The 25,917-nt window shown below is 44.4% G+C and overlaps 1 protein-coding gene across 5 annotated transcripts; it reads left to right on the plus strand.

The window, feature by feature from the left end:
* The first annotated feature begins 389 nt into the window (after positions 1–389).
* Positions 390–25,916, plus strand: SEC24C (SEC24 homolog C, COPII component). 5 transcript variants are annotated; one of them, XM_086680017.1, is made up of 24 exons: positions 390–542; positions 2,291–2,490; positions 4,583–4,718; positions 13,567–13,742; positions 14,169–14,540; positions 14,825–14,961; positions 16,197–16,265; positions 17,576–17,687; positions 17,908–18,035; positions 19,200–19,338; positions 19,553–19,668; positions 19,841–19,965; positions 20,085–20,276; positions 20,486–20,579; positions 20,782–20,898; positions 21,674–21,844; positions 22,519–22,615; positions 22,718–22,863; positions 23,089–23,227; positions 23,375–23,493; positions 23,589–23,768; positions 24,016–24,207; positions 24,441–24,530; positions 24,676–25,916. In XM_086680017.1, the coding sequence occupies exons 2-24, from the start codon at positions 2,319–2,321 to the stop codon at positions 24,814–24,816; spliced, it is 3,360 nt and encodes a 1,119-aa protein (XP_086536143.1). In that variant the 5' UTR covers positions 390–542; positions 2,291–2,318; the 3' UTR covers positions 24,817–25,916. The 5 variants fall into 5 exon arrangements, with proteins under 5 accessions (XP_086536143.1, XP_086536146.1, XP_025773755.1 ...); XM_086680020.1 differs by having other exon boundaries at positions 14,448–14,540; XM_086680019.1 differs by lacking the exon at positions 390–542 and adding an exon at positions 624–985.
* Position 25,917: the final 1 nt, after the last annotated feature.

Consider the following 25,917-nt stretch of genomic DNA (forward strand, 5'->3'; position numbering starts at 1 on the left):
CTCATTTAAAAAATGAAAGAAACTAAGGCAGAGATAGTTGCCTAAGCTGGTCAGCAGCTAAGCCAGAACACGAACACATGAAGCCTGAAAGCCGAGTTAGAACTCTTTACCATAATAGTTCCGCACATCTTATGACCAGCGAAAGTCATAAGAGCAACTTCATAGACGGAAATCAATGGGGCCAGGGGTCAGCAGGAAGTGACTGCAGGATCTAGATTAGAGGTCACTAATGCGTCACTCTCAATCGCATCTCAGCTAGTGGGACCATAACGTGATCAGAACGGGGAGCGGGGTAAAAAGGCAGAAATGCACTAAAACCTGCGGAGGCTCTCAGACAGCAGCCACGACGGGAGAGGCCGTGGCGCATGCGCGGCATCCGGGTTCTTGCGCGCGCATCTACTGCAGACGTGGCAGAAGGAGTGTCCGGCCCTGGAGCGTGGGGGAGGAGCTTCCGGGGGCGACGCTCAGGCCCCCTCGGAACCGGAAGTTGGGCCTGGGATCCTTGACGTTAGGAACGAAGTCGAACCTGGATCTGGAGCCGGGTGAGGAGTGGCATCGGGAGGTTGGTGGGTAGGACAGCAGGGGAGAAGCCGGGGTATCACTGGCCTGATCGGGGTCCCGTCCGAGAAGGAAGGGAGGAGCCTGGGGGCGGGGCACGGAGAGAGACCCTCACCTCACGCATCCACAATCCTGAATCAGTCCTAGACCCTCCCTTCTCTCCTCCCGGCCCAGATTCCGGCTCCCGCTTCCTGCCCCAAGCCTGTTGAAGGGCGCGAGACTCTCGATCTCCATGCTTAATGGACCAGCCCTCTCGTCGTGGCCCGAGAAGCTAGCTTGACTTCTTGGTCTTGATTCCCGGCGCTCCCAGCCTCCACAGCTCGACTACCTTCAGAGTTCTAGGAAGCTTGCCCCGCCCCCTGGGTTGTCACCCTCGGCTGTCTACCCAGAATGAAGTCCAGACTTGAGCCTTACTCCAAACTCTTGGGTGTGAGATTATTTCCTGGCGAAGAAGCTCCTTTCCTCCGCTCCCCGCCCCCACACTGATTTAGGAAGATACAGGGGCAGGGGACATCTGTCAAGCTTAGTGTTTGTGACCTGTGCAAGGTTTAGGATTTGGAAGAACAGCTCCTGAGATGGGTTTAAGATTAAAGAATTCTAGTCCAGGAGCAGCTCAGCTTTTCTGTTATCAAGATGACCCTCTTTAGCAAATGGGAGAGGCCCATTGTTCCACTACAGCATCTGTGAACTCTCCTGCTTCCTGTGCCCCATCTGTGTATAGGGTAGTTGAACGATAAGGCGTTCAGATGTGATCAGATAGTCTTGTTCTTGGAAGGACCCCGGAAAGGCTCTCACATTCATTCCTCTGTTGCTGGGTGAGATTGTCATAATTTTAGTGGTGGCCTATATTCATGACAAACATAAGGAGAGCAGAAACGGGATAGTTGGGAGAAGTGATGGGATTTGGAATACTCCAAATCTGCTTGAAGTCCCTCTGCTTGAAGGATAGGTGAATGATCTTTTTACATGAAATCTTTGTCATTGATCCTTGAACTGTTTTCCTAGGTTGTTGTGAGAAGTTTTTGTTCCTGGCCTGCACTTACTGGTGTCTGTTACCTTGCTAGAGTTTTGGGTGTCCTTTGCATTTAATGATTTTAATGCTTTAGTTTTCAAATCCATACATTCTTTTGGTGGAAAGACTGGGGATGGAGTAGCATTTGAATTATTGCAGTTCAGCCAAAGAATTTATTTCTCTGATCAGTTACTCTAGAATTTGTCTTTTGAGAAGGAGGGAATTTAACTGATCTGTTTTGTATGTGTAGCCTGAGTGATGGAAAATGACTAGCACTTTAGAGGGTATTCAGTGTTTGTTGAATGAATGGATGCTAGGGTGAATGAATGGAAAGTGGGAACATTGTTTCATTTACTTATAATATCACAGTAGTTCATCAGTGGCAGGACTCCTTGTGTGACTAGACACTAGAAATCATACCACTGGGGAATGGAGGCTATTCCCCATTCCAATGGGGCCTATCTGAAGTTGAAATTTATACCCTCCTGGCAGTGACAAAGCATGGGGTTCACAGTAACAAATCCTTACTTTGAGGAGGTAATGTGGCTACTGGCTGGGGCAGAAAATTACAAAGATCTTGTGGTAGTATGGGAACAATTAGGCTGATAACTGCCTGATAAGGTCAGTCCTTTTTTTTATCTATACTTTCTACCCTGAATAGTTGTTCTCTCTTTAGGAAGTTGATTTTGACTAATATCTCTCTTCTCTCTCATCTATTAGGTGAGACCAAGTTGGGGATGCACTCATAATGAACGTCAACCAGTCAGCTCCACCTGTGCCGCCATTTGGGCAGCCCCAGCCTGTCTACCCAGGATATCATCAGTCTGGCTATGGTGGGCAACCAGGGTCCACAGCACCCCCAACTTCCTATGGAGCCTACAATGGCCCAGTACCAGGCTATCAGCAAACACCTCCCCCAGGTATGTTTCCAAGTTTCCTTTGAGCTTAGGAGGGGAATCAGTAGTGTTCAAGCTGGGTGGTATTGCCTTACGGAAGCTGCCTAGAGAGTTGGGATGACTGGGATTGAGGAACGTGCCTCTGGCTCTCGGTTACGAGAACTCTGTGGGCAGTCTTCCCTTCCCTGTTTTTACATAAGTTCTGCCTTAAGACATCTAATCAAGCACATCTTCCAGGTTCAGTGGCAGTTCATTTCATGTGAGTGTCATCCTGTATGTATAGCCTCAACTGGCTGCTTTGTTCACAGCTGGATGGAAAGGTTGTGGTCACTGCTCTTTCAGAGCCTGTGACCAGGATTGAATATTTCCTGTTGACCTAAAGTCTCCCTGAAATCACTTGTTCTGCATGTATATTGGTAATACCTGTCATTGGATTAATGGTTCTATTTATAAATGACCCTGGGACATGGGAAACTAATTCGTGGATAAAAAGTGTGGTGTTTGTGTGTCTAAATTTTGGTGCTTCTCATATCTTTCTGCTGATACCATTTTTTGCCTTTGCTTGAGTTTCCTCTGCTTCTTAGATGCTCTGTAATATCAGGACAATAAGAGAAGACTAATCTGCTGCCTTAGGATCAGTGTTTGCCTTTTACATTGCTTTTTCAAGAAGAGCAGCTGGTACTCTACAGACTGTCCATAAGGCTTTTTGGAAAATGGTTAACAGCAGATCTTTGGTTAGGCTAGCTGAAGAGTTAATGCCAAATGCTTTATGCATAACTTTTTAAGATAGTAAATTCCATACAAGGATATGGGAAAAAGAAGGCACCAAGAAAGCATAGGTAAGATTTGGGAAATGAATGAAGTATTACCGTTTTAATTATGATTTTGAGAAAAAAAATTGTCAAGTGGTGAGATTAGGTCTCAGGTCTTTGGAAGAGCCTTATTCTGGGTTGAGACTTTGGCTGGACAGAGTCCACCTCTGATCTGTCATGTCCTGGCTTATCAGGATGGAGTTTGGCATTGCCTCAATGGGAAGTTTTATTATTGAAAGGAAAACCTATCTGGTTCTGGGATGGCTAGTGAACAGGTTCAGATTAATTAACCTGTAGGCAGGTTCTAAATTGTCTAATTGTCTAATCTCTATTGAGTAACAGAGCAAAAGAAAAACAATTGTTTGAACAGGGGTCAGCAACATTTCCAAAATGATGTGCCGAGTAACTAATTCCCTGCATTTCATGTGGGAAGGATGGTTGGGGATAGTATTCAGAAAGGATGGTCGGGGGTAGTAGAAATAGCTTTGATAGGAGCTCTGAGGAGCAAAAGGGCTGGGGTACAGCTTTTGTGAAGACAAAGGTGGCACCACTAGTGAGATGGCAAGTCAGCTGTCCTGACTGAACCACTGGGCAGAGTCTCCAACCTGAGATTACTTTCCTGAGCCATGTAATATTGGGAATGTCAACACTTAGAAGTGGATGGTTAGGATAAGTAGAATATACGAAAAAGAGGTTGGCAGAATAGTCTCCCCAACAGGAGCCTGTCTTTACAAATTAGTTCAGTTTATTACTTGATCACCTTCTGTACTACCTTTCTCATATGTTCAAAGTTTCTGAGTTCTGGAGTAGGATCTTTTCCTTAAAAGAGTTGACTTTTTGGGGCACCTGGCTGACTCAGTCAGTGGAGCATGCGACTCTTGATCTTGAGGTTGTGACTTTGAGCCCCATGTTGGGTGTAGAGATTACTTAAAAATAAAATCTTTTTTTTTTTTTTTTTTTTTTTTTTTTAAAGAGTTGACTTTTTGTCTAGGCTAAGAACATTAGACTGTCCTGGATTGTATGAAAGTGTATGGTGATTGCAGGAAGCCCTTATGTTCTTGTGGCTCTAGTTACAGCTTCACGTATAGTATATCTGTCTAGAAGAGTGGAGACTCTCTGACTGGGCGTCCATGTTCAGAATCTGCTGTAGCTGGAGTTGCATGTTCATGGTATCCTTTTGATATCAAAGCTGTGGCACTGGGCCAGTGAAGCTCTGAGCTTATTAATTCTTGCTTTATATTCCTTGCTCAGGGTGGAGAAGAAAGTTATTTCCCAATTGCTTAGTTTCTGTCCTTTACCCTCAGGTGTGTCAAGAGCCCCACCTTCTTCAGAGGCACCTCCAGCCTCAACAGCACAGGCCCCTTGTGGCCAGGCTGCTTATGGCCAGTTTGGCCAAGGAGATGTACAGAATGGGCCGAGCTCCACTGTTCAGATGCAGAGGTATGTATTTGGGTCAACCTAAAATCGGTCTGATGAAATTAGAAGGATTAGGAATGGATGAGGGCCTGTTTCTTTTTTCTTGACTTTCTCTTAGGTCCTTTTTTCTCTTCCCTCTACTTTTTTGTATTTTGTTTTCATTTTTCCAGATTATGGGTGCTGCTGTTGTCTATTCCATAGATCATTAACCCATCTTCGTACCTGAGTTCTTTTGTATATTCTTTCTGTGAACTTGAGTTTTTTTCTTGACTAGACATATATCTTCAATAATTGTTGCAATCATACTGAGCCTGCCCTCAGGGAGAAACAGGAAGAAAGGATCTCAGAATTATTTATGTCTCTTCTGACTTCTCCCTTTCCTCTAGATCAGGCAGTTAGTAGGACTTACTGGATAAGTTTGGGTGTGACCAGTTTTGAAAAGAAAGATACTCAAAGAAAAACCACATAAATGATAAAAACTTTGGTGGTACATGATCCAATAAACACCTGTCTTTGTATGGAAGTCCATTAAGGGAAGGCAAGTCATCTCTGTTGGACTATTGTTTGTTTTTTGGTAAACAAAGGATAAAGTATAACTGTGAGTAGGGTGTGTGGTAATGGAAGAGTCACTTTCTGACATTTTTATTGGGTGTCCAGAATATACATTTTTAGCATCAGATGTTAGCATCGGAAAGACCCTGGGAAGTGCTCCCTAATCTTGTGTGTTAGAAAACACTGAGAAGCAGTATAAGAAATTCATTCATTCATTCAGCCACTCAAAAATATTTATTTTGTATTATTATGTGTTGGATGTTGTTCTACAGGTTGGAGATAAAGCAGCAAACAAAACAGATCGAATCTCTGCCCTGGTGGAATTTATAGTCTAGTGGAGTACACAGAAGATAACAAGTAGACAAATATAAATAAGAAATAAAACAGAGTAGGGATATACAGAATGTCTGGTGAGGAGGTAGGGAGCTGTTTTAAATACATTGGTCAAGGAGAGCCTCCCTGAAGTGCTGTTTGAAACTTCCGTGAAATGACTCAGGGAGCTATCCAAAGATCTGGGAGAAGAATGTCTTGGATAGAGGAAACAAGTGTAAAGGCTCTGATGGAGAAATTAACTTAGTGGGTGTGAGAAAGAGCAAGAATGCCACCGTGACTAGAGCAGAATGGAGTGTGGAGGAGATAAGGTAGAAATATAGTCAAGAGCCGTATCATGTAGTGCTTTGTAAGTCATAGTAGGAAGTATAAATTTGATTTTAGTTGGAGTGAGAAGCCATTGGAGAGTTTTAAGCTGGGGAGAAACACATTTACATTTATTTGTTTGTTTATGCAATAGATCTTTTCATTATAATATAAAACACATACAGAAAAATCCATACAGAACAAATGTATGGCTTAGGAAATTATTGTAAAGTGAATACCCTTGTAACTACAACCCAGATGAAGAAATAGAAGAACTCTGCCACATGCCCCAAAAGCCCCTTCCACGTGCCTCAATTCAGTCATAACTCTCTCCTTTTTTTTTTATTTTTTTATTTAAAAAAAAAAATTTTTTTTTAACGTTTATTTATTTTTTTGGGACAGAGAGAGACAGAGCATGAACGGGGGAGGGGCAGAGAGAGAGGGAGGCACAGAATCAGAAACAGGGTCCAGGCTCTGAGCCATCAGCCCAGAGCCCGAGTCATAACTCTCTCCTTATCCTCATGAGTAATGATTATCTTCTTATAGTAACCACTTTGTTGTGTTTTTTAAAATAGTTTACACCCAAATGTACATCCCTAGATACCACAGTTTAGTTTTGCCTGTTTAAAAAACCAAAAAACAATTTGATGTGTCTTTAAGTTGATAGGTTCTCTTTCTTTCTTTCTTTTCTTTCTTTCTTTCTTTCTTTCTTTCTTTCTTTCTTTCTTTCTTTCTTTCTTAGAGAAAGAGCAAGCGAGGGAGGGGCAAAGAGAGAGGGAGATAGAGAATCCCAAGACTTGGGGCTCAATCTCACAAACCGTGAGATCATGATCAAAGCCGAGATCAAGAGTCAGATGCTTAACTGACTGAGCCACCCAGGCACCCGCCATCCTCCATCTCTTTCTTTTCTTTCTGTTTATCTGTTGAAGAACTGAAGCCAATTGACCTGAAGAGTTTCCCACAGTCTTGATTCTTCTGGTTCCAAATTCATATTACAGTTCAACATGTTCCTCTTTTCTCTGTATTCTCTGCAAATTGGCAGCTGGATCCAGAGACTTGCTTTCTTAATATCTTGTCTTTTTTTTGTAATGTTAGCAGTTGTTGGAGCTTAATACATATGTATATTAATTCCTTGGGTTTTCAAAATGGTGATACTTTTGAATTCTTTTGTTTTTCATTTAATTGTTTGAATACTGTTACAGTTTTCCTCTTGTGTTGTTTGGTTACTTGTGCAGCTCTTATAGGTTAAATGCTTGCTTCTTTACCTTTATTTCCAAGTTTATAAGGGAATGAATTGGTCCTTTGTTACCTACTGAAGGTGACCTCTTCTTTTTTAATGTTATTTCGAATTTACAAATTTAAACATACATATTTTTATTTATTTAAAATGTTTATTCATTTTTGAGAGAGAGAGAGAGTAGGGGAGGGACAGAGAGAGGGGGGGACCAAGGATCTGAAGCAGGCTCTGTGCTGACAGCAGCCCTGTGCGAGCCCTATGCTGGGCTCAAACTCGTGAACCATGAGATCGTGACCTGAGCCGAAGTTGGACGCTTAACCAACTGAGCCACCTAGATGCTCCTAAACATATATATATTTTAAAGTTTTTATTTATTTATTTTGAGGGAGAGAGTGAGGAAGACAAAGAATCCCAAGCAGGCTCCATGCTGTCAGCCAGAGCTGAACACGGGGCTCTATCACACAAAACATGACATCATACCTGAGCTGAAATCAAGAGTGAGATGTTTAACCAACCAAGCCACCCAGGCACCCTGAATTTAAACAAATTTGATGGGTTTTGGGGCACTTGGGTGGTTCAGTCGGTTAAGCATCCCGACTTCAGCTCAGGTCATGATCTTGCATTCATGAGTTCTGCACTGGTGGCACAGAGCCTGCTTGGGATTCTCTCTCTCTCTCTCTCTCTCTCTCTGCCACTCCCCACTCAGGTTCTTTCTCTCTCTCTGTTTTTCTCAAAATAAACTTTAAAAAAAACATATTTGATGGGTTTCAATCCACTGCAATTATCATCATTATTGAAGTTTAGAGTGTTCCATCTTTGACCAATGGGAGCTTCTTCAAGTTGACTCCTGAGTACTTCTGACATGGCCCTAGTAGTCTTTGAGAATGATAAGATGTCTTAGGATTGTCTTACACATTTTAAGCCCCAGACCAGGAATTAGGCATTTTCCCAAGAAATCCTTTATTTTGGTGGTGATAAATGACATTTTGTGGCCGTAATCTGGGCACTAGGCACGTTGACTGATTGGTCACTCCTGGGCCTTTACAGTAAGCATAGCTAGGAAACACATATCTACATATCTATAGATATCTACATATACATGTTTAAATTTGTACTTCCAATTCAAGACTACAGAGCCTTTACTTAACCTATTATACCTGTATCTCTTCTTTTTCTTAAGGCTATGGGGATGATGGAATTAGAATACTGAAATATGCCATAATTTCTCATTTACTTTATCCCTTATTGTACACAGCAGTCTCAGTACAACAATACTAACACTATCACAAATGTGATTACTAAAAACAGTATCTTTTTAAAATTTTGCATATAGTCTCCTCATTCTGTAATAATTTAAAAACATATACTATATATATCTATACTAGATATATATACATATACGTCTTTCTTTCAAAAATAAAAATAAACATCAAAAAAAATTTTTTAATTGGATTCTGGTGATGGTTGCACAGCTCTAAATTTACAAAAAATCGTTGAATTGTACACTTAAAAGGAATGAATTTAATGGTATACAAATTGTGTTTCAAAGCTTTTTTATTTTTATTATCATTATTTTTTTAATGTTTATTTATTTTTGAGAGAGAGAGAGAGAGAGAGAGAGAGCGAGCATGAGAGGGGGAGGGGCAGAGAGAGAGGGAGACACAGAATCTGAAGCGGGCTCCAGGCTCTGAGCTGTCAGCACAGAGCCCGATGGGGGGCTCACACTCACGAATCATGAGATCATGACCTGAGGTGAAGTTGGACGCTCAACCTACTGAGCCACCCAGGTGCCCCATGTCAAAGTTTTTTTATTTTATTTTATTAAAAAAAATTTTTTTTAATGTTTATTTATTTTTGAGAGAGACAGAGACAGAATGCAAGTCGGTTGGGGCAGAGAGAGAGGGAGACACAGAATCTGAAGCAGGCTCCAGGCTCCGAGCTGTCAGCACAGAGCCTGACGCGGGGCTCTAACTCACAAGCTGTGAGATCATGACCTGAGCTGAAGTCGGACGCTCAACCGACTGAGCCACCCAGGTACCCCTTTCAAAGCTTTTTTTTTTTTTTTAATTTTTTTTTTTAATGTCTATTTATTTTTGAGACAGAGAGAGACAGAGCATGAACGAGGGAGGGTCAGAGAGAGAGGGAGACACAGAATCTGAAGCAGGCTCCAGGCTCTGAGCTGTCAGCACAGAGCCTGACGCGGGGCTCGAACTCAAGGACTGTGAGATCATGACCTGAGCCGGAGTCGGCCGCTTAACTGACTGAGCCACCCAGGCGCCCCTCAAAGCTTTTTTAAAAAATGTCATCTTGGGTGGCGATATCATTGGAGTATCTTTCAGAAGCAAATGTGAAACAACCACACTCCCTCAACCCAGGCTGTAAAGGATTCTCAGAGAGAAAAAAAAAAAAAAATTGATTAGACTAAATAGAGACTATTAAAAGAGAGCAGATAGTAGACTAGTGCCTTGAAAGGACTAAGGGAATGCAATTGTCAATGTAGAATTATGTACCTGGCTAAGAGAGAGTACAAATACAGATATTTACAAACTGACTGAGAGTTTACCATGTATCGACCTTGGTTGAGAAAATTATCAAGGGATAGACTAAGGAAAGAAAGGAAAATTAACCCAGAAAGAAGAATCTTTAAAGAGAAAGGGAATAGGAACTAAAGACATGGAGATAGAATATAGACCAATTCTTTTGTAATGCTTGGCTAAAGAAGGAGCAAAAGCTTGAGGGAGGTCTGAGGTTTTAGGGCAATTTTATTTGATTGCATTTTTGAAGACAACTTAATTGAGATATAATTCACATATCATGTAGTTCATCCATTTAAAGTGTACAATTCAGAGGCATCTGGGTGGCTCAGTCAGTTGAGCGTCTGACTCTTGATTTCAGCTGAGGTCATGATCTCACAGTTTGTGAGTTTGAATCCCCACATCAGGCTATGCTCACAGCGTGGAGCCTGCTTGGGATTCTCTGACTCCCTCTCTCTCTCTCTGCCCCTCCCCGCTTGTGCTCTCTCTCTCTCAAAAATAAATAAACTTAATAAAAAATAAAGTGTACAGTTGAATGGCTTTTAATATATTCGCAGATAATGTGCAACCATTACAATTTAGAATATTTTCATCACCTCAAGAAAAAACACCATATCCTTTAGCTCAGTAGCTACCATTATTTAGCTATTTCTTCAGTCCCCCACTCTCTCAACCTTAAGCAACCATTACAGTAGTCTCCCTTTCTGCAATCCAGAAGCAGATGATCCTCTTTCTGACATACTGTCAGAGGGTCAATAGTAGCTCAATACTTCTTCACAATGCCTACATCATTCACTTCACTTCATCTCATCGCGTAGGGACTTTATCATCTCACATCATCACAAGTAGTGTGAGTACAATATAAGATATTTTGAAAAAGAGAGGAAACATATTAAAAAGCTATCCAACCTCATAAATAATGAGAAAAGTACAAATCAAAAGCCGTAACAAGATTCTATTCTATTATGTATCCATCAAAGTGGCAAAATTAAAAAGTGTGAGAGTCCCAAATATTGCTGGACTATCAGAATAACAGGAACTCTTTATCCACCGGTGATCGGATGCAAATTAGAACAACTACTTTGGGAAAATAGCTTGGAATTATTTGTTAAAATTAAAGATAACAGGGTACCTGGGTGGCTCAGTTGGTTGAGTGACTTCAGCCCAGGTCATGATCTCACAGTGTGTGAGTTTGAGCCCTGCATTGGGCTTTCTGCTGTCAGAATGGAGCCCACTTGGGATCCTCTGTCCCCCTTTCTCTCTGTACCTCCCCCACTTGTGCTCGCTTGCTCTCTCTCTGTCTCTCAAAAATAAACATTAAAAAAAAAATAAAGATATACATACCTTATGACCCAGCAACTCATTCATAGATACATGCCTTAGAAAAATTCATGTATATATATATATATATATATATATATGAAAAATTCATGTATATAAACAGATATATGAGTGTTCATAGCAACATTGTTTGTAATATTAAAAAATTAGAAAAACCTAGAGATCTACATTAAAATACTTAAGTAAATCATGGCATATTAATTTAGCAGACTAACATTTAGTGATGAAAGGAAATGCTACATGCAACAGCATAGATGAATTTCATAATCATGGTTGAACAAAAGGAGGAAAACTCAAGGAGTATATGTGAAGTGATTCTGTTTACAAAAGTGTAAAAAAGTGACAGAACTGGTACCTGGGTGGCTCAGTTGGTTGAGCGTCCAACTCTTGATTTTGGCTCAGGTCATGATCTTGCTGTTTGTGAGATTGAGCCCCATATTGGGCTCTGTGCTGACAGTGTGGAGCCTACTTGGGATTCTCTCTCTCTCTCTCTCTCTCTCTCTCTCTCTCTCTCTCTCTCTCCCTGTCTCCCCACCACCCCCACCCCCCACTTGTGCTCCATCTCAAAATAAATAAAATATTTTTTTAAAAAGTGACAGAACTGAACTATGTTGTTTTAAAGACAAGGGAATGATTATTAGGAAGTTAGGAAAGTGGTTACCTCTGGGAGAAGAGAGAGGGCTGTGATGGAGGGGAGGAGCACTGGGCCTTTGGGTGCTAATGTATTCTATTTCTTGACCTGGTTTTTAGTTACATTGGTATTTGTATTATAATTATTCAACAGTAAATACTTGTTTTATGTTTTTTTTTTTTTCTATTTATGTTACACTTCATAATTAAACAGTAAAGTACATTGAACTAAGATCAGGTCTGGGCTCTAGTTCTAGCCTAGTTTGCCACTTACACTCTTCATGTCTTACTTTTCTATCTGCTGTGTCCTCATTTTGCTGTGAGGATTACATTAAATAAAGCACTTAGAGATGCTTTATAAGTTGTAACGCTACTTAGAGATAAGGTGGTATTATTACTCAGGCATGTGATGGAATAACATTGGGTAGTTGATAGTATTATCCATATTAATGGAGTAGTAACCATGAAATATAATTATTCTGACAAGGATTTATGGGCTTAGGCTATGGAGCTAACAGTATGTTTGGTGCTATGGAAGACAAAAAATGCAGAGCCCAACAAAGGACAACAAATGCAGAGCTGCTCTCTCAGGGAGATAAGGTTCACTAGCACAACACTCAGAAAATAGTAATTGAATGAATGAATGAAAGAAAAGTGTTAAACTACAAGACTAATATAATAAATATATTATATTTATTATACAAAATATAATAAAGTACAAGTTGTTTAGTAGAGAAAATAAGCAGGAAGAATAAATCAGAATTTAAGTGTAACTGATTATTGTTGTGAAGAGTTTGATTCACTCTTGAAATCTCATATGGAGCTTTTATGTATAATCTATGTTGTAGATTTCTGCAGTAATATCAACATAAAACACCACTTTAAATTTTTTTTTTTTCAACGTTTATTTATTTTTGGGACAGAGAGAGACAGAGCATGAACGGGGGAGGGGCAGAGAGAGAGGGAGACACAGAATCGGAAACAGGCTCCAGGCTCTGAGCCATCAGCCCAGAGCCTGACGCGGGGCTCGAACTCACGGACCGCGAGATCGTGACCTGGCTGAAGTCGGACGCTTAACCGACTGCGCCACCCAGGCGCCCCAAAACACCACTTTAGTTACTAGTTGATATGCAATGCTACTGGAATGATTTTGTATTTATATTATATATATTTTTTTTTAATTTTTTTTTTCCAACATTTATTTATTTTTGGGACAGAGAGAGACAGAGCATGAACGGGGGAGGGGCAGAGAGGGAGGGAGACACAGAATCGGAAACAGGCTCCAGGCTCTGAGCCATCAGCCCAGAGCCCAACGCGGGGCTCGAACTCACGGACCGCGAGATCGTGACCTGGCTGAAGTCGGACGCTCAACCGACTGCGCCACCCAGGCGCCCCTGTATTTATATTTTAATGTGCCATCTGATACCATGGGAATGTCCAGTGTTGCTATCCAAGTAATGAGGCTTTGCTAGATAAACCTGGCTAGAAGGCTCTCTGGTTTGTGTCCTGTTTTCCTGGTCCCTTTCTGGTAGAGCTGGCATCATCTTTCTGATTAGTACAGAATGTCAAACTAAGATGACTTACTCTGCTCTTAACACCTTTAGCCAGGATAAAGTAATAAGTACTTTGATTGTTTAACTCTGTTGAGTCAGAGGAGGTGATAATCTAACTAGTAGAATAAATAATACCTGATCTGAGGGTGCTTGGCATATGTTTGTGGAGTGAACCTAATGGAAAACAAGATTTTCCATGAATAATCATAGTGTGGATCATCAGGAATGTAATACATCTACAAATATACAAAAACATGAAGCCATAAAAGAGCCCAGGATGACAGGAAGATGCTGTAGAACAGTATAGTTTCCTGTATGATGTGGAGCTCCTGCCAACTTTGAAGGGTCTCCTAGCCTACTTGTTACCTCTGCCTTCCTTGTATTTACAGGTTCCCTGGGTCTCAGCCATTTGGGTCAGTCCCATTGGCCCCTGTGGTCAGCCAGCCAGCTGTGCTTCAGCCCTTTGGCCCTCCCCCGACAAGTGCACAGGTGACTGCTCAGCTGGCAGGAATGCAGATCAGTGGTGCTGTGGCTCCAGCCCTTCCCCCTGTGGGGCTGGGCTATGGTGAGTACTGATGACCCCAGGATTGTTATTTTCCCCTTCTTTTTAAATATATATATTTTTAATGTTTATTTATTTTTGAGAGAGAGAGACAGAGTGTGAGTGGGAAGGGGCAGACAGAGAGGGAGACACAGAATCCAAAGCAGGCTCCAGGCCCCGAGCTGTCAGCACAGCCTGATTTTGGGGCTTGAACTCACAAACCGTGAGATCATGAGCTGAGCCAAAGTTGGACACTTAACTGACAGCCACTCAGGTGCCCCTACCTTCCCCTTCTTTTTAAAAGCATCAGACTCTGGTGTATACCCGAATCCCTTTTATTTCTTGTGCTTCTGAGGGCCAGCTGATAGGAATGGTCATTCCTGCCCCTCTCATGTGGAAAGGGGAAGGCAAAATGACTAGGGTTCTGACTGTATCTCTTCTACTTCTCAGGCCCACCAACATCGCTGGCCTCAGCCTCAGGAAGTTTCCCCAACTCTGGTCTGTATGGCTCCTATCCTCAGGGCCAGGCTCCTCCCCTTAGCCAGGGCCAGGGTCATCTTGGGGCCCAGCCTCCCCAGCGATCTGCCCCACCACAGGCCTCCAGCTTCACATCCCCAGCTTCAGGGGGTCCTCGGATGCCTTCGATGACTGGTCCACTCCTGCCTGGACAGGGTTTTGGGGGGCCCTCTGTGAGCCAGCCCAACCATGTGTCCTCACCTCCTCCTCAAGCTCTGCCTCCTGGCAGCCAGATGACTGGGCCCCCAGGACCACCACCACCTATGCACTCCTCCCAGCAGCCAGGCTATCAGCTGCAACAAAATGGTAAGTTTTTCCCAAGGTCTGTCTAGAAGCCAAAGGCTTCAACTATTCAGGTGTTTTTGTTTGTTTAATATTGCTTGCTAAGTGGTGAACTAGATGGGTAGCTTCAGGGTATTATTACTAGGATGCAGGATTTATAAGACATTCTTTTTTCTTTTAGTTCAGATAGTGTGGTCTTTCTCTGAATGTTCATTACCTCTATACTTATAGGAGTCTAGTCATTTCCCTGAGGCCTTAAGAAGACATCAGGGATTTTGAATTTATCAACCTGTGCCCTTGTCTTTCAGGTTCCTTTGGACCAGCCAGGGGCCCTCAGCCCAATTATGGAAGTCCCTACCCAGGAGCATCCACTTTTGGCAGTCAGCCTGGGCCTCCTCAACCACTGCCTCCTAAGCGCCTGGATCCTGATGCCATCCCAAGCCCTGTAAGTAGATACTTATGTGGTCCTAGGGAAGGAGTTTGTGGCTGCCAGATAAGTGAGTCAACCTAGATGAGATGTTTGCCTAGCGTTTTCTGATTATTTTCCCTTTTCATTTATCTTCTGTTAGGTATAGAACCTAGATGTAATTTTTGACTCTTTGAACTGGAACTTGAGGCCCCAGAAATCTTTTGGGGGCACTTTTACTCTATAGCTGGGCAGGGAAGAAAGCAAAGCTAAGAGTGATCAGCAGTGTCAGTAGACAGCTGGGTTGAGTACTGCCTTCTGTCACTATTGGACATAGCATGGTAACCTCTACCCTTCTGTGGAGTAGTAGCTGGGTCCAGGTCTTGTCCTTTTAGATTTAGTAGGATAGCAGTCTTCTTAATGGGTAGATCTGGTAGGAATTCTCTGATGGTAGGTGTTAAGAGAAGGAAAGCCTCATTGGTTTCTCTGTGTCCCTAGTTGGACAGTGTTTTAGGAAGAAACCTCCAGTACTTTTGTTGGCTAGAATCCTGCTGTGTGGATGGGGGAAAAGTGATCTACAGTTTATAAGGGCAATGTGGGGAAGCTGCTTCTCCCAGGAGGGGGGTGAATTTCACTCTTACAGCCATCATCAGAATCCTTAGGGCTTCCTTATCCTACTTGGAATAGAGGCTGGGACTGTACTCCCAAGTGGGGGCTATTTTATAGTTCTGTCTGCAACATTTGCTATGTCAGTTACCTCACCATGCTTAGCCATTGTCATATTCCATTCTGTTCTCTTTCCTCTTCCTTTGGGGAATTACCATGGTGAAGGACCATTTTGGCTAAGAGCGACCCTAGAGGATTAAGCAGCCCCTCCTTTTCATCTCCTTCAGGGAGAAGTAGAATCTGGGTTGGATGTGAGGAAAGGCTTCTTTAAGCATAAGCACGGTCCTTAGATGGGAGTTTGGCCTTTTGGGGGGAACATCCCTCTTCTTCCTTCTTAAGATTTCTCCCATTCAGCCCCTCTCTCTAAAACTTGCTTCCTATTTGCCACTTTATCTTTCTACATCATAGTCTGAGCCATTACAGCCTCTGTGTTGGGCCAGAGAGCCCTGGAATTTCTGACCTAGAGGGGGCCTGATTTCAGCAGTATGAGCTGGGCTCCAGCTATTCATGTCTAATTCATCAGGGTCAAGAGAAGTAACATCTGCTTCTTGTTCTTTTGTCTCCCTCCCTGTATTCCCCTGCTGCCTTTATTATTAAAACACTAAAAGCAACTCAATGAGCTGCCTCCTCAGCAGAAAACCAGGCACAGAATAGACCCCGATGCCATTCCTAGTCCAGTAAGTGCAGGGGGTGGTGTGTGTGTGCGTGTCATCCCTGTGTTAATGCCACCCATGCATGCCTGTGACCTCATCTTCACCTCATCCACCATGTCCATCCCTCTCCACCCTCTTCCCTTAGTCCTTCTAGACCCTCGCTTTTACAAACCAGAAGGATGTGCATGTCTCAAGTCACCATGTAATGAAATAACAAGCTGTTTGGCAGTGCCTTGAGTATGGGGTGGTAGAAGACCAGGCTGTAAGGTGGCATGTTAAGCTTTGGTTTTAGTTCTGCTGGGTCCTCCAGGAGCCTGCATGTGACATTTGAAGGAACAGGACAAAGTTGAGTAGTAGGTCCTTCCCCTTTGGGACTGATATGTCTACAGCTTGTGGAAAAACTTTGGGTAGGTGACTACTAATGTAAAAGTCTGGGATACTGGTATTTCTCACAGGGGAAGAGACTACTGGTTTGGGAAAGTGTGGGCCACTTTCTCATCTGGAGAGTCTATTTGACTCTGATATATTTCTAAGCTTCAACTCTTTCTCCTATGTAATATGGAGTCTTATTCTCCCTTTACTTTTTCTGGTTTTACAAACCATCTTGAAGTACTGACCAAAGGTCATCAGCCTACACAAAGATCTGATTACCAGCTTTGCAAAATCTTTTTTTTTTTTTCCTTTCCTTTGCTGGATCTGTCAAAATGTGGGGGACTGAGGATTGGGCTTGTAAGGATTGGGTACTTAATCCTCTTCTCCCATATTTACACACGGATGCTTACCTGAAAATAAGGCAGCATCTGCTTCCTCACCTTACCTGTTCATTTCTGTTTAATCCTCTCCTCACCCTGTCCCTTCTACTTTCATTGAGTGTAGAGTCATTCCAGGTAGATTTCATTTTTACATGGTTATCGTTGTCTGTTTTCCTGCTCTGACTCAGAATGTGTCTTGGTGAGAGGAGTGGGGGGGGGGGCATGTAATGTGGGAGGGAAGTGAAATCTGATATATTTGAAGGTTTGTGATGAGAGCTGGAACTTTCCTGGAGTGGGGGGAATAATGGGGTGGTCACCACTGATTGGGGGTCAGGGCAATTCATAAAGAAGCCCTTTCTCAGTGTTGACTGTACAGCATCTTGCTACTGATTATAGAGCGGAAGATTGGCATTGTAGCATTTTATGTGATCTCCAGAACGAGAGCAGGCCTGGTGCATGAAGTGTTCTTAGCAAATTACTAGTTTCTGTGCAGTAGCTCTAGACTTTCTTTCTCCTGGTTTTCTAGGACCTGGTACTTCCCTTTCTTGTGTCACCCTCACTCATTTCATTTCTTCTCTACAGATTCAGGTTATTGAGGATGACAGGAACAACCGGGGTTCAGAGCCATTTGTTACTGGAGTACGGGGCCAGGTGCCACCCTTAGTCACCACCAACTTCCTGGTGAAAGACCAAGGTAAGAAGGGTATTAATTCCTTCCTGTGAGCGCCTTTTCTCCAAGATTATCAGCTTATGGATAGGGCTTCTGTTAGTCTTTAATCAGAGACCAGTCCCTCTAGGGGAAAAGCCGCCATCAGCTCTAGCATATGTCGGGGTGATGAGGTGGATCAGCAATGGAGAGCTGGTGTCTAGAGGGATTCTGTGATCTGACTTAGGTTTTCTACCTCCTACTTCAGGGAATGCAAGTCCCCGATACATCCGATGCACATCCTATAATATCCCTTGCACATCTGACATGGCTAAACAAGCCCAGGTGCCTCTAGCAGCTGTCATCAAGCCACTGGCAAGGCTGCCACCAGAGGAGGTGAGTCAGGGAAGGGACTGGAGTATAATGAAAGGGAGGAAGAGAGGGGGGAGGAAAAGAGGGGGCATAAGACTTCTTCCTGAAAGTGATTCTAGCAGTCACAATGAAAGAAGTCCTGGTTGGGCAGGAAGGGAGAGTACCTCAATAGCTTTCTACCCAAGGGCCCATGCCTGATGGGTGTGGTTGTGATGAGAGTAAAAGCCCAAGAAGTTGTTGGGTGGGAGCATGGTCCATATGGGAAACAAACTGAAAAGAGGCAGGGCCAACTTGTAGGGGAGGAGACAGCTGAATGCAGAAGCCTTACGGTCATCTCCAGATGATTACAGGTACATCATTCTACTTTTATTCTATACTGTCCTAACATCCCTGGTGAGTTAGGGAATGTTAGGAAATCATATAAGGGAAAAAGGTAGATCAGGGTCCAATAGTCCTTCTCTTATCTGGCTTGGGCCCTGATTTTTCACCTCAATACCTGAAATCAGCAAGAAAAGAGAGAGAGAGAACTTGTCAGCTGCTCTGCCAGGCTTTGGCGGGAAAGTCTGTTTATGCCTGGCTTAATGAATTTAGAGTGGATTTCTCTATAACTGGCTCACTTTACATCTTGCCTCTCTGTCTTGCACTGTGTTTTTCTCTTTCTCTCTGGATCTCAGTGGGGATGGTTAGACATTTAGCTGCTGGTCTCTTATCTGTAGCACGGCATCTAGTTGAGACAATGGTAGATGTCACAGATATCCAGGGATGGGGAGGATCAGTGTCATAAATACCTGGTTGGGGAAGGAAGCAGAATCAAGATCCCTAGGGCAAGAGTGAAGAGAATTGAAGATAGGGCCTGAAACGAGAATCCTAGGGAATCTTTGGCTTTCTCCTTATATGCTTATAGCAGCCCCTGATTTGTTAGGGCCACTTTCACAGTTCTCTTTCAAGAAGGGGAATTGTGGAGATGAGGAGTAAGAAGAGGGGACTATAGAATTTGAACTCTTAGGGACATTCCTGTGCCTGGTACCCTCATTGTTTGTCTTCATTCCCTTTCACTGTATTCCCTCCTCAGGCAAGGTATCTCAACCATGCCCTTCTCCCCTCCAGGTTGTTCTTCTTCATCTACTGCCACATGTCTCAACCCGCTGTAGCTTTCCTTTGTCTGAGCCCCTCCCCTTTGCTCCTTAGGCTTCACCGTATGTCGTGGACCATGGGGAATCTGGCCCTTTGCGCTGCAATCGCTGCAAAGCATATATGTGCCCCTTCATGCAATTCATTGAGGGAGGGAGGCGCTTCCAGTGCTGCTTTTGCAGTTGTATCAATGATGGTATGTTCACAGAGGCTGGGATTGGGGGGGGGGGGTGTTCTGAATTGCATCTTCATTATTCTCTTTCTAGTTAGATAGGTAAGGTTCCCTTATTCAGGAACTGTGGAAGTAGGGCACATATGGGGATGTGGGGTGGTAGAGTGAGCTTAGCCAGTGCAAGACTACTAAGATTGAGAGTGGACATTTGAGTAATATTCTGACGTACTCCCCACAGTTCCCCCCCAGTATTTTCAACATCTGGATCATACCGGCAAACGTGTGGATGCTTATGACCGTCCTGAGCTATCATTGGGCTCTTATGAATTCTTGGCCACTGTAGATTACTGCAAGGTAAGAGAAAGTAGCATGGGGAGGAGAAGTGGGTGGAAGACAGTGAGACAGCTGAGAATTGCTGTGTTCATTTTCCTCACCCTTTCATTGTCCCCTCTGATATTGACTTCTCTGTAGTCAACTAGCCTGCTTACCAATGCCCTTCTCTCCCCAACATTTCCTTCCTTTGCAGAACAATAAGTTTCCCAGCCCTCCTGCCTTTATCTTCATGATTGATGTCTCCTACAATGCCATCAGAAGTGGTCTTGTTAGGCTCCTCTGTGAGGAGCTCAAGTCACTGTTAGATTTTCTACCTAGGTGAGACTTATGGAGCCAGGGTTCTTTTTTTGGATAATCACTGGGGTGGGGGTGGGTTCTGATTGACTCAGTAGGTGGAGAAGGTGGCCAAGTGTGGGTAACAATGTTACCTTCTACAGGGAGGGTGGAGCAGAAGAGTCAGCAATCCGTGTTGGCTTTGTCACCTATAATAAGGTGCTCCACTTCTACAATGTGAAAAGCTCATTGGCCCAGCCACAGATGATGGTTGTATCTGATGTGGCTGACATGTTTGTGCCACTGCTGGATGGCTTCCTGGTCAATGTCAGTGAGTCTCGGGCAGTCATCACCAGGTAAGAGCCAGATTGTGGGGATAAAGTGGGAATGGGGTAGAGACAATCAGAGAAAGTCAGTCGAGCAGAGGGGTCAGCAGATGGACAGGGACTGTGCCTCAGGAGCTTTCAGTCTGGGGTGGGGGGAACATGATTCTTCAGTGAATTGAGGGCTAAGGCATTGAATCTGGATAGCAATTTTGATTGCCTCCCATCATCTATCTTTTCAGCTTATTGGACCAGATTCCTGAAATGTTTGCAGACACAAGAGAGACAGAGACAGTATTTGCTCCAGTTATCCAGGCTGGGATGGAGGCTCTAAAGGTAAGGCTAGAACCCTGGCAACTTCTCCGCCTCACTTTCTTCTGACCATCTTACTCCCTGGGATATAACTTTCTTTAGTGATTGATGACTGCCCAATGAGTCAGCGTATCTGACATAATTGGCACCAAATAAATGATGAGGGAAGGGATGAATGAATAGCTGAATAAAGGAAAGAATGAACAAGTAGTCCTCTCTTTCCTAGGCTGCTGAGTGTGCAGGGAAGCTGTTTCTGTTCCACACCTCCCTGCCCATTGCAGAGGCCCCAGGGAAACTGAAGAACAGAGACGACAGGAAGTTGATCAACACAGACAAGGAGAAGGTGTGGGATTGGGAGATGGGGGGAGAACTTTCTATTACAGAGGAAGGTGGTGACTCTTCATAATGTAGTACTTTTTTTTTTTTTATGTGTATTTATTTTTGAGAGAGAGAGTGTGAGCATGAGAGGGGGAGGGGCAGAGAGTGGGAGACAGAGGATCCGAAGATGGCTCTGCAATGACAGCAGAGAGCTCTATGTGGGGCTGACGCTCACAAACCATGAGACCATGACCTGAGCTGAAGTCGGACACTCAGGGGCCCCCACAATGCAATACTCTCAACTTTCTTGAGGGGGACTGGGATGAGACACTCTCCCCTTTCACATGTCAGGTCCATGACTGCCAACCTTCTCCAGTGCTCCCACACCTCTCTACCCCATCTCATCCCAAAGCGCTCGATAGATTCTTCTTCTTTTTTTAATGTTTATTTTTGAGAGAAAGAGGGAGACAGAGTGTGAGTGGGGGAGGGACAGAGAGAGAGGGGGACACAGAATTTGAAGCAGGCTCCAGCTCTGAGCTGTAAGCACAGAGCCTGATGTGGGGCGCAAACTCATGAACCGTGAGATCATGACCTGAGCCAAAGTCGGATGCTCAACTGATTGAGCCACCCAGGTGCCCCTTGATAGATTCTTCTTTTTAAGAGAATGTTCTACTACTCCTGCAAATGCTTATGAGGTAGATCTGAAGTCTTACATATATTTGAATATCCCATATTAAATATACAGTTTTCAAATAGGGTAGAGCTGAGATATTCGAATGTTTTCTCCTGTTCCTTCCCAGACTCTGTTCCAGCCTCAGACAGGTGCCTATCAGACCCTGGCCAAAGAGTGTGTGGCCCAAGGCTGCTGTGTAGACCTCTTCCTCTTCCCTAACCAGTATGTGGATGTGGCCACGCTCTCTGTTGTACCCCAGCTCACTGGTGGCTCTGTCTACAAATATGCTTGCTTTCAGGTAGGGCATGGGACTCTGGGTGGCAGGTGGAAGCCGGACAGACAATGTCTGCCTACGTGTGGAGCAGCTCTTTAACTGCTGACTCATTAATAGGAATACTGTTGGAGGAGAAGACCCCATAATGTAAAGAAGAGAGTAACAAGGGTAGTGGTTAGGAGCATGGGGTTGGAATCAGTCTTCAGCTGTTATTCTGGCCCTTCCAGAATACTCACTATATAACCTAGGAGAAATTACTTATTTTTTCTTTGTTTCTTCATCTGTGAAATGGGATTTCTACCCAACCCCCCATTTTTCTGAGCGATAGAGAGGCAAATGGAGAGGGAGAGAGAATCCCAAGCAGGTTCCATGTCCGGCGTGGAGCCTGATGCAGGGCTCAATCCCATGACCGTGAGGTCACACCCAAGCCAAAATCAAGAGTCGAGCCCTCAACCGACTGAGCCACCCAGGTGCCCCTATAAAATGGGATTTTAATATTTAAGATTTATTATCCGGAATAAGTAGTTATATGTAAAATAATGTAGTACTGGGCTTGTAGCAAATGCTTAAAAGCTATCATTATTATCATCGTCACTGTTCCTATGATTCAGCAGCTTGTAGAGTGGAGGGGATGCAGGGAGATAATCTGCAGGGTGTTATGTAGTCAGTGATGTGACTCTGGGCCTGGGGGGCTGCAGGTGGAGAATGACCAGGAACGGTTCCTGAGTGACCTGCGTCGGGACGTACAGAAGGTTGTTGGCTTTGATGCTGTGATGCGTGTTCGGACAAGCACTGGTCAGTCCTGGTTGGAGAAGAGCAGGTTGGGGGCTAAATCTGGAAGGGAGGCAAGTGGCACCTGTCGTATTTGTAGCCCTGACTCTATCCATGTGGCTTCAGGTATCCGTGCTGTAGATTTCTTTGGGGCTTTCTACATGAGCAACACAACAGATGTGGAGCTGGCTGGGCTGGACGGGGACAAGACGGTGACTGTGGAGTTCAAGCATGATGATCGGCTCAATGAAGAGAGCGGAGCCCTCCTGCAGGTAGCAGGCAGGAGGCAGGGGTTGGGGAGGAACTGTCAAGTTCATTGTACTGGATATAAATAGGCTGCAGGGAAGAGGATAAGAGGTGGGTGGAGAGGACTAGAAGAGGCTGGGGAAGGGATGGCTCATGTCTTTCCTCTATCTTACTAATCTAGCAAAGGAGCAGTTTTTCAGAGGGCTTTGGTGAGGGAGGGGTATGAATTCTCCTTTTCTCCCTTCCCCTAGTGTGCTCTGCTCTACACCAGCTGTGCAGGGCAGCGACGGCTCCGCATCCACAACCTGGCCCTGAACTGCTGCACCCAGCTGGCTGATCTGTATCGAAACTGTGAGACTGACACACTCATCAACTACATGGCCAAGTTTGGTGAGGGTAGAGGCAGGGCGAGGGGGGATTGGGGTGAGAGAAAGGTGGTTGTTGGTGATTCAGCATTCCCGGGTAGGTGTGATGGTGGGAAAGCACATGTGATGGGGTGGCTAGCCAGTGACTGTGCTGTCTCCCTTTCACATCCAGCATACCGGGGGGTCCTAAATAGCCCTGTGAAGACTGTTCGTGACACTCTCATCACTCAGTGTGCCCAGATCCTGGCCTGTTACAGAAAGAATTGTGCCAGCCCCTCCTCTGCAGGACAGGTGGGACAAGCATGTTGGAGGAATTGTTAGGACAAATTTTTGCATTTGGGAGAGACTTCTCATGATTATTAACTTTACTTTGATAATCCCCGCAGTTGATCCTTCCTGAGTGCATGAAGCTACTCCCAGTTTACCTGAACTGTGTGTTGAAGAGTGATGTCCTGCAGCCTGGAGCTGAAGTCACTACTGATGACCGTGCCTACGTCCGACAGCTGGTTACCTCCATGGATGTGGCCGAGACCAATGTCTTCTTTTATCCTCGGCTCCTACCATTGGTGCGACTAAGGGCTGGGGTGTGAGACATTGCACTGAGAAAGGGGCATCATAGAAGGAGGAAGGGAAAGGTTAATATTATCTGTGGTTGACTCTAGTGAATTTGTTTCTAACCTACATTATCTGATATAATTTTCACACTGAAAGAGTTACTGATTTAGCTTTCTGAAATTTCACGTGTGTGTGGTGAGGGGCAAACTTGTCTTATGGCCCTTGGTAAATAACCTCTTGCCCCTTCCTTTTGTCTAGACAAAGTCTCCCATTGAGAGTGCCACTGAACCACCAGCAGTTCGAGCATCTGAAGAGCGTCTGAGCAATGGGGATATATACTTGCTGGAGAATGGGCTCAACCTCTTCCTGTGGGTGGGAGCAAGTGTCCAACAGGGTGTTGTCCAGAGCCTCTTCAGTGTCTCCTCCTTCAGTCAGATCACCAGTGGCTTGGTGAGGGCAGGAAGTCAAGGGGAATATGGGTGTGGAAAAGCATTTTGTGATATGAGTGGGAGTCAGTAAAGTTTGTATGCTAGTCCCCTTTAATAGCAGGGAATCCTTGGAGGGGATGGGGGATGCTGTCATTATTCCGAGGCTTGTTTCAGATAATGAATAATTCTTTGCTGCCCCATTTTGCCTTGACTCAGAGAATTTTACCATAAGGATAAATGAATTTTGTGTTGCAGAGTGTTCTGCCAGTTCTGGATAATCCACTGTCCAAGAAGGTGCGAGGCCTCATTGATAGCTTAAGGGCACAGAGGTCACGGTACATGAAGGTAACACTGATCTAAACTCTGCATTTCTTACCTTGTTAAGTCCTCCCCTGGAATGGGGGGTGGGAGTAAGTGATTGGATAATGGGATTTTAGGGCATGTTTAATTCCTTTTGGCCCTGCCTCATGACCCTGTCTTCTGGCCATAGCTTATCGTGGTGAAACAGGAGGACAAGCTGGAGATGCTGTTCAAGCACTTCCTGGTGGAAGACAAGAGCTTAAGCGGGGGAGCATCCTATGTGGACTTTCTCTGTCATATGCACAAGGAAATTCGGCAGCTACTGAGCTAGAGCAAGTGGGTAAATGGCATAGGGTCCCAGGCCAGCTTCCAGAAAGTACACCAGGATGGCAGAGAAATTGGAACAGTTCCATTATCTTATAAGTCATGTAAGCTGACCTCAATCTCTCTGGGGGGAGGGGGAGGTATAAGGAGACACCTTTCTGGAATCAAGTATCCTACCACTCTGTCATGTCCTGCTGATGGAAGGTGCCCCTATCCCCTCACTTTACCCTCCTTTTCCTGCTAATCCTGTCGTAATGAATGTAGTTTCTCAGTTCACTGTATATGATTCGGTATTGGGGGATTTGGAGGCAACCAGACTCTGGCAATATTATGTGTCCCCTTAGACCAGCCTCCAAGAAGAGAGGGGCAGGCAGGAAGGAGTGGGAATCCCAGGGGTACTATACGGGGGTGGGTAGGGGCTAATTCAGCTCAGTGTCATCAAAAACTTCCTATATTAGGGACGAAACATTCAGGTGCACAAGAGCTGGGGTATAGACCATAGATGGTGGAGAGAAAAGTGGTTGGTCAGTCCTTTTTGGGCCTGGAAATCAGCAGCCAAGTCAAAGTTGGAGAGTGGTTGATTAGCTCTTCTGTCTCCTGCAATGATTGGTGATCACTAAGTGGATAGAGGCACATTGTCAGAGATGAATGAGCCTGGGAAGTGAGTTGCAAAGAATATTAAGACCTGGGAGAGGTAACAGCCTCTTTCCCAGCTGGAGAGGCTCCAACACTGGATGGTTCTGTTGGGAGCCTGGTCATCAATTTGCAATACCTCACAGAGCCAGCCCCATCCTACTCTGAGCTCCCACTGGAAACACTGCTTCTCCAAGCTGGGAGTTGTTGAGAGGGGAGAGGCAGAGGTGGCTGGAGCTCTGTTCTCTCCTGCCGGGACACCACTCAAGCTCTGGTATTGACAGAGTGGCCGACCGTTATCTTCCAACCTGAACTGGCTGGGGCAGGACAAGGGCTAGGCTTAATGGTGGCCAGGCTTGCCTGCTCCCAGCCTGGGATGCCCCTGCTCCGGACCTCTCATTTCTCTTCATTGGTTTATTTTTCAATGCATCTTTAATTTGTAAAGAAATAAAATAAATTAAGATGTAACAATTAG

Source organism: Puma concolor, chromosome D2 (assembly GCF_028749965.1).
Source record: "Puma concolor isolate L17-30 chromosome D2, mPumCon1.1.hap2, whole genome shotgun sequence".
NCBI lineage: Eukaryota > Metazoa > Chordata > Mammalia > Carnivora > Felidae > Puma > Puma concolor.

What these genes read in the sequence shown, in the direction of transcription:
- SEC24C (XM_086680017.1), top strand. Translation starts at nt 2,319, where the DNA reads ATGAACGTCAACCAGTCAGCTCCACCTGTGCCGCCATTTGGGCAGCCC. An exon ending in TCTCGGGCAGTCATCACCAG is followed by an intron (nt 20,277 to 20,485) that starts GTAAGAGCCAGA and finishes CTATCTTTTCAG; the next exon opens with CTTATTGGACCAGATTCCTG. An exon ending in AGAGCGGAGCCCTCCTGCAG is followed by an intron (nt 22,864 to 23,088) that starts GTAGCAGGCAGG and finishes CCCTTCCCCTAG; the next exon opens with TGTGCTCTGCTCTACACCAG.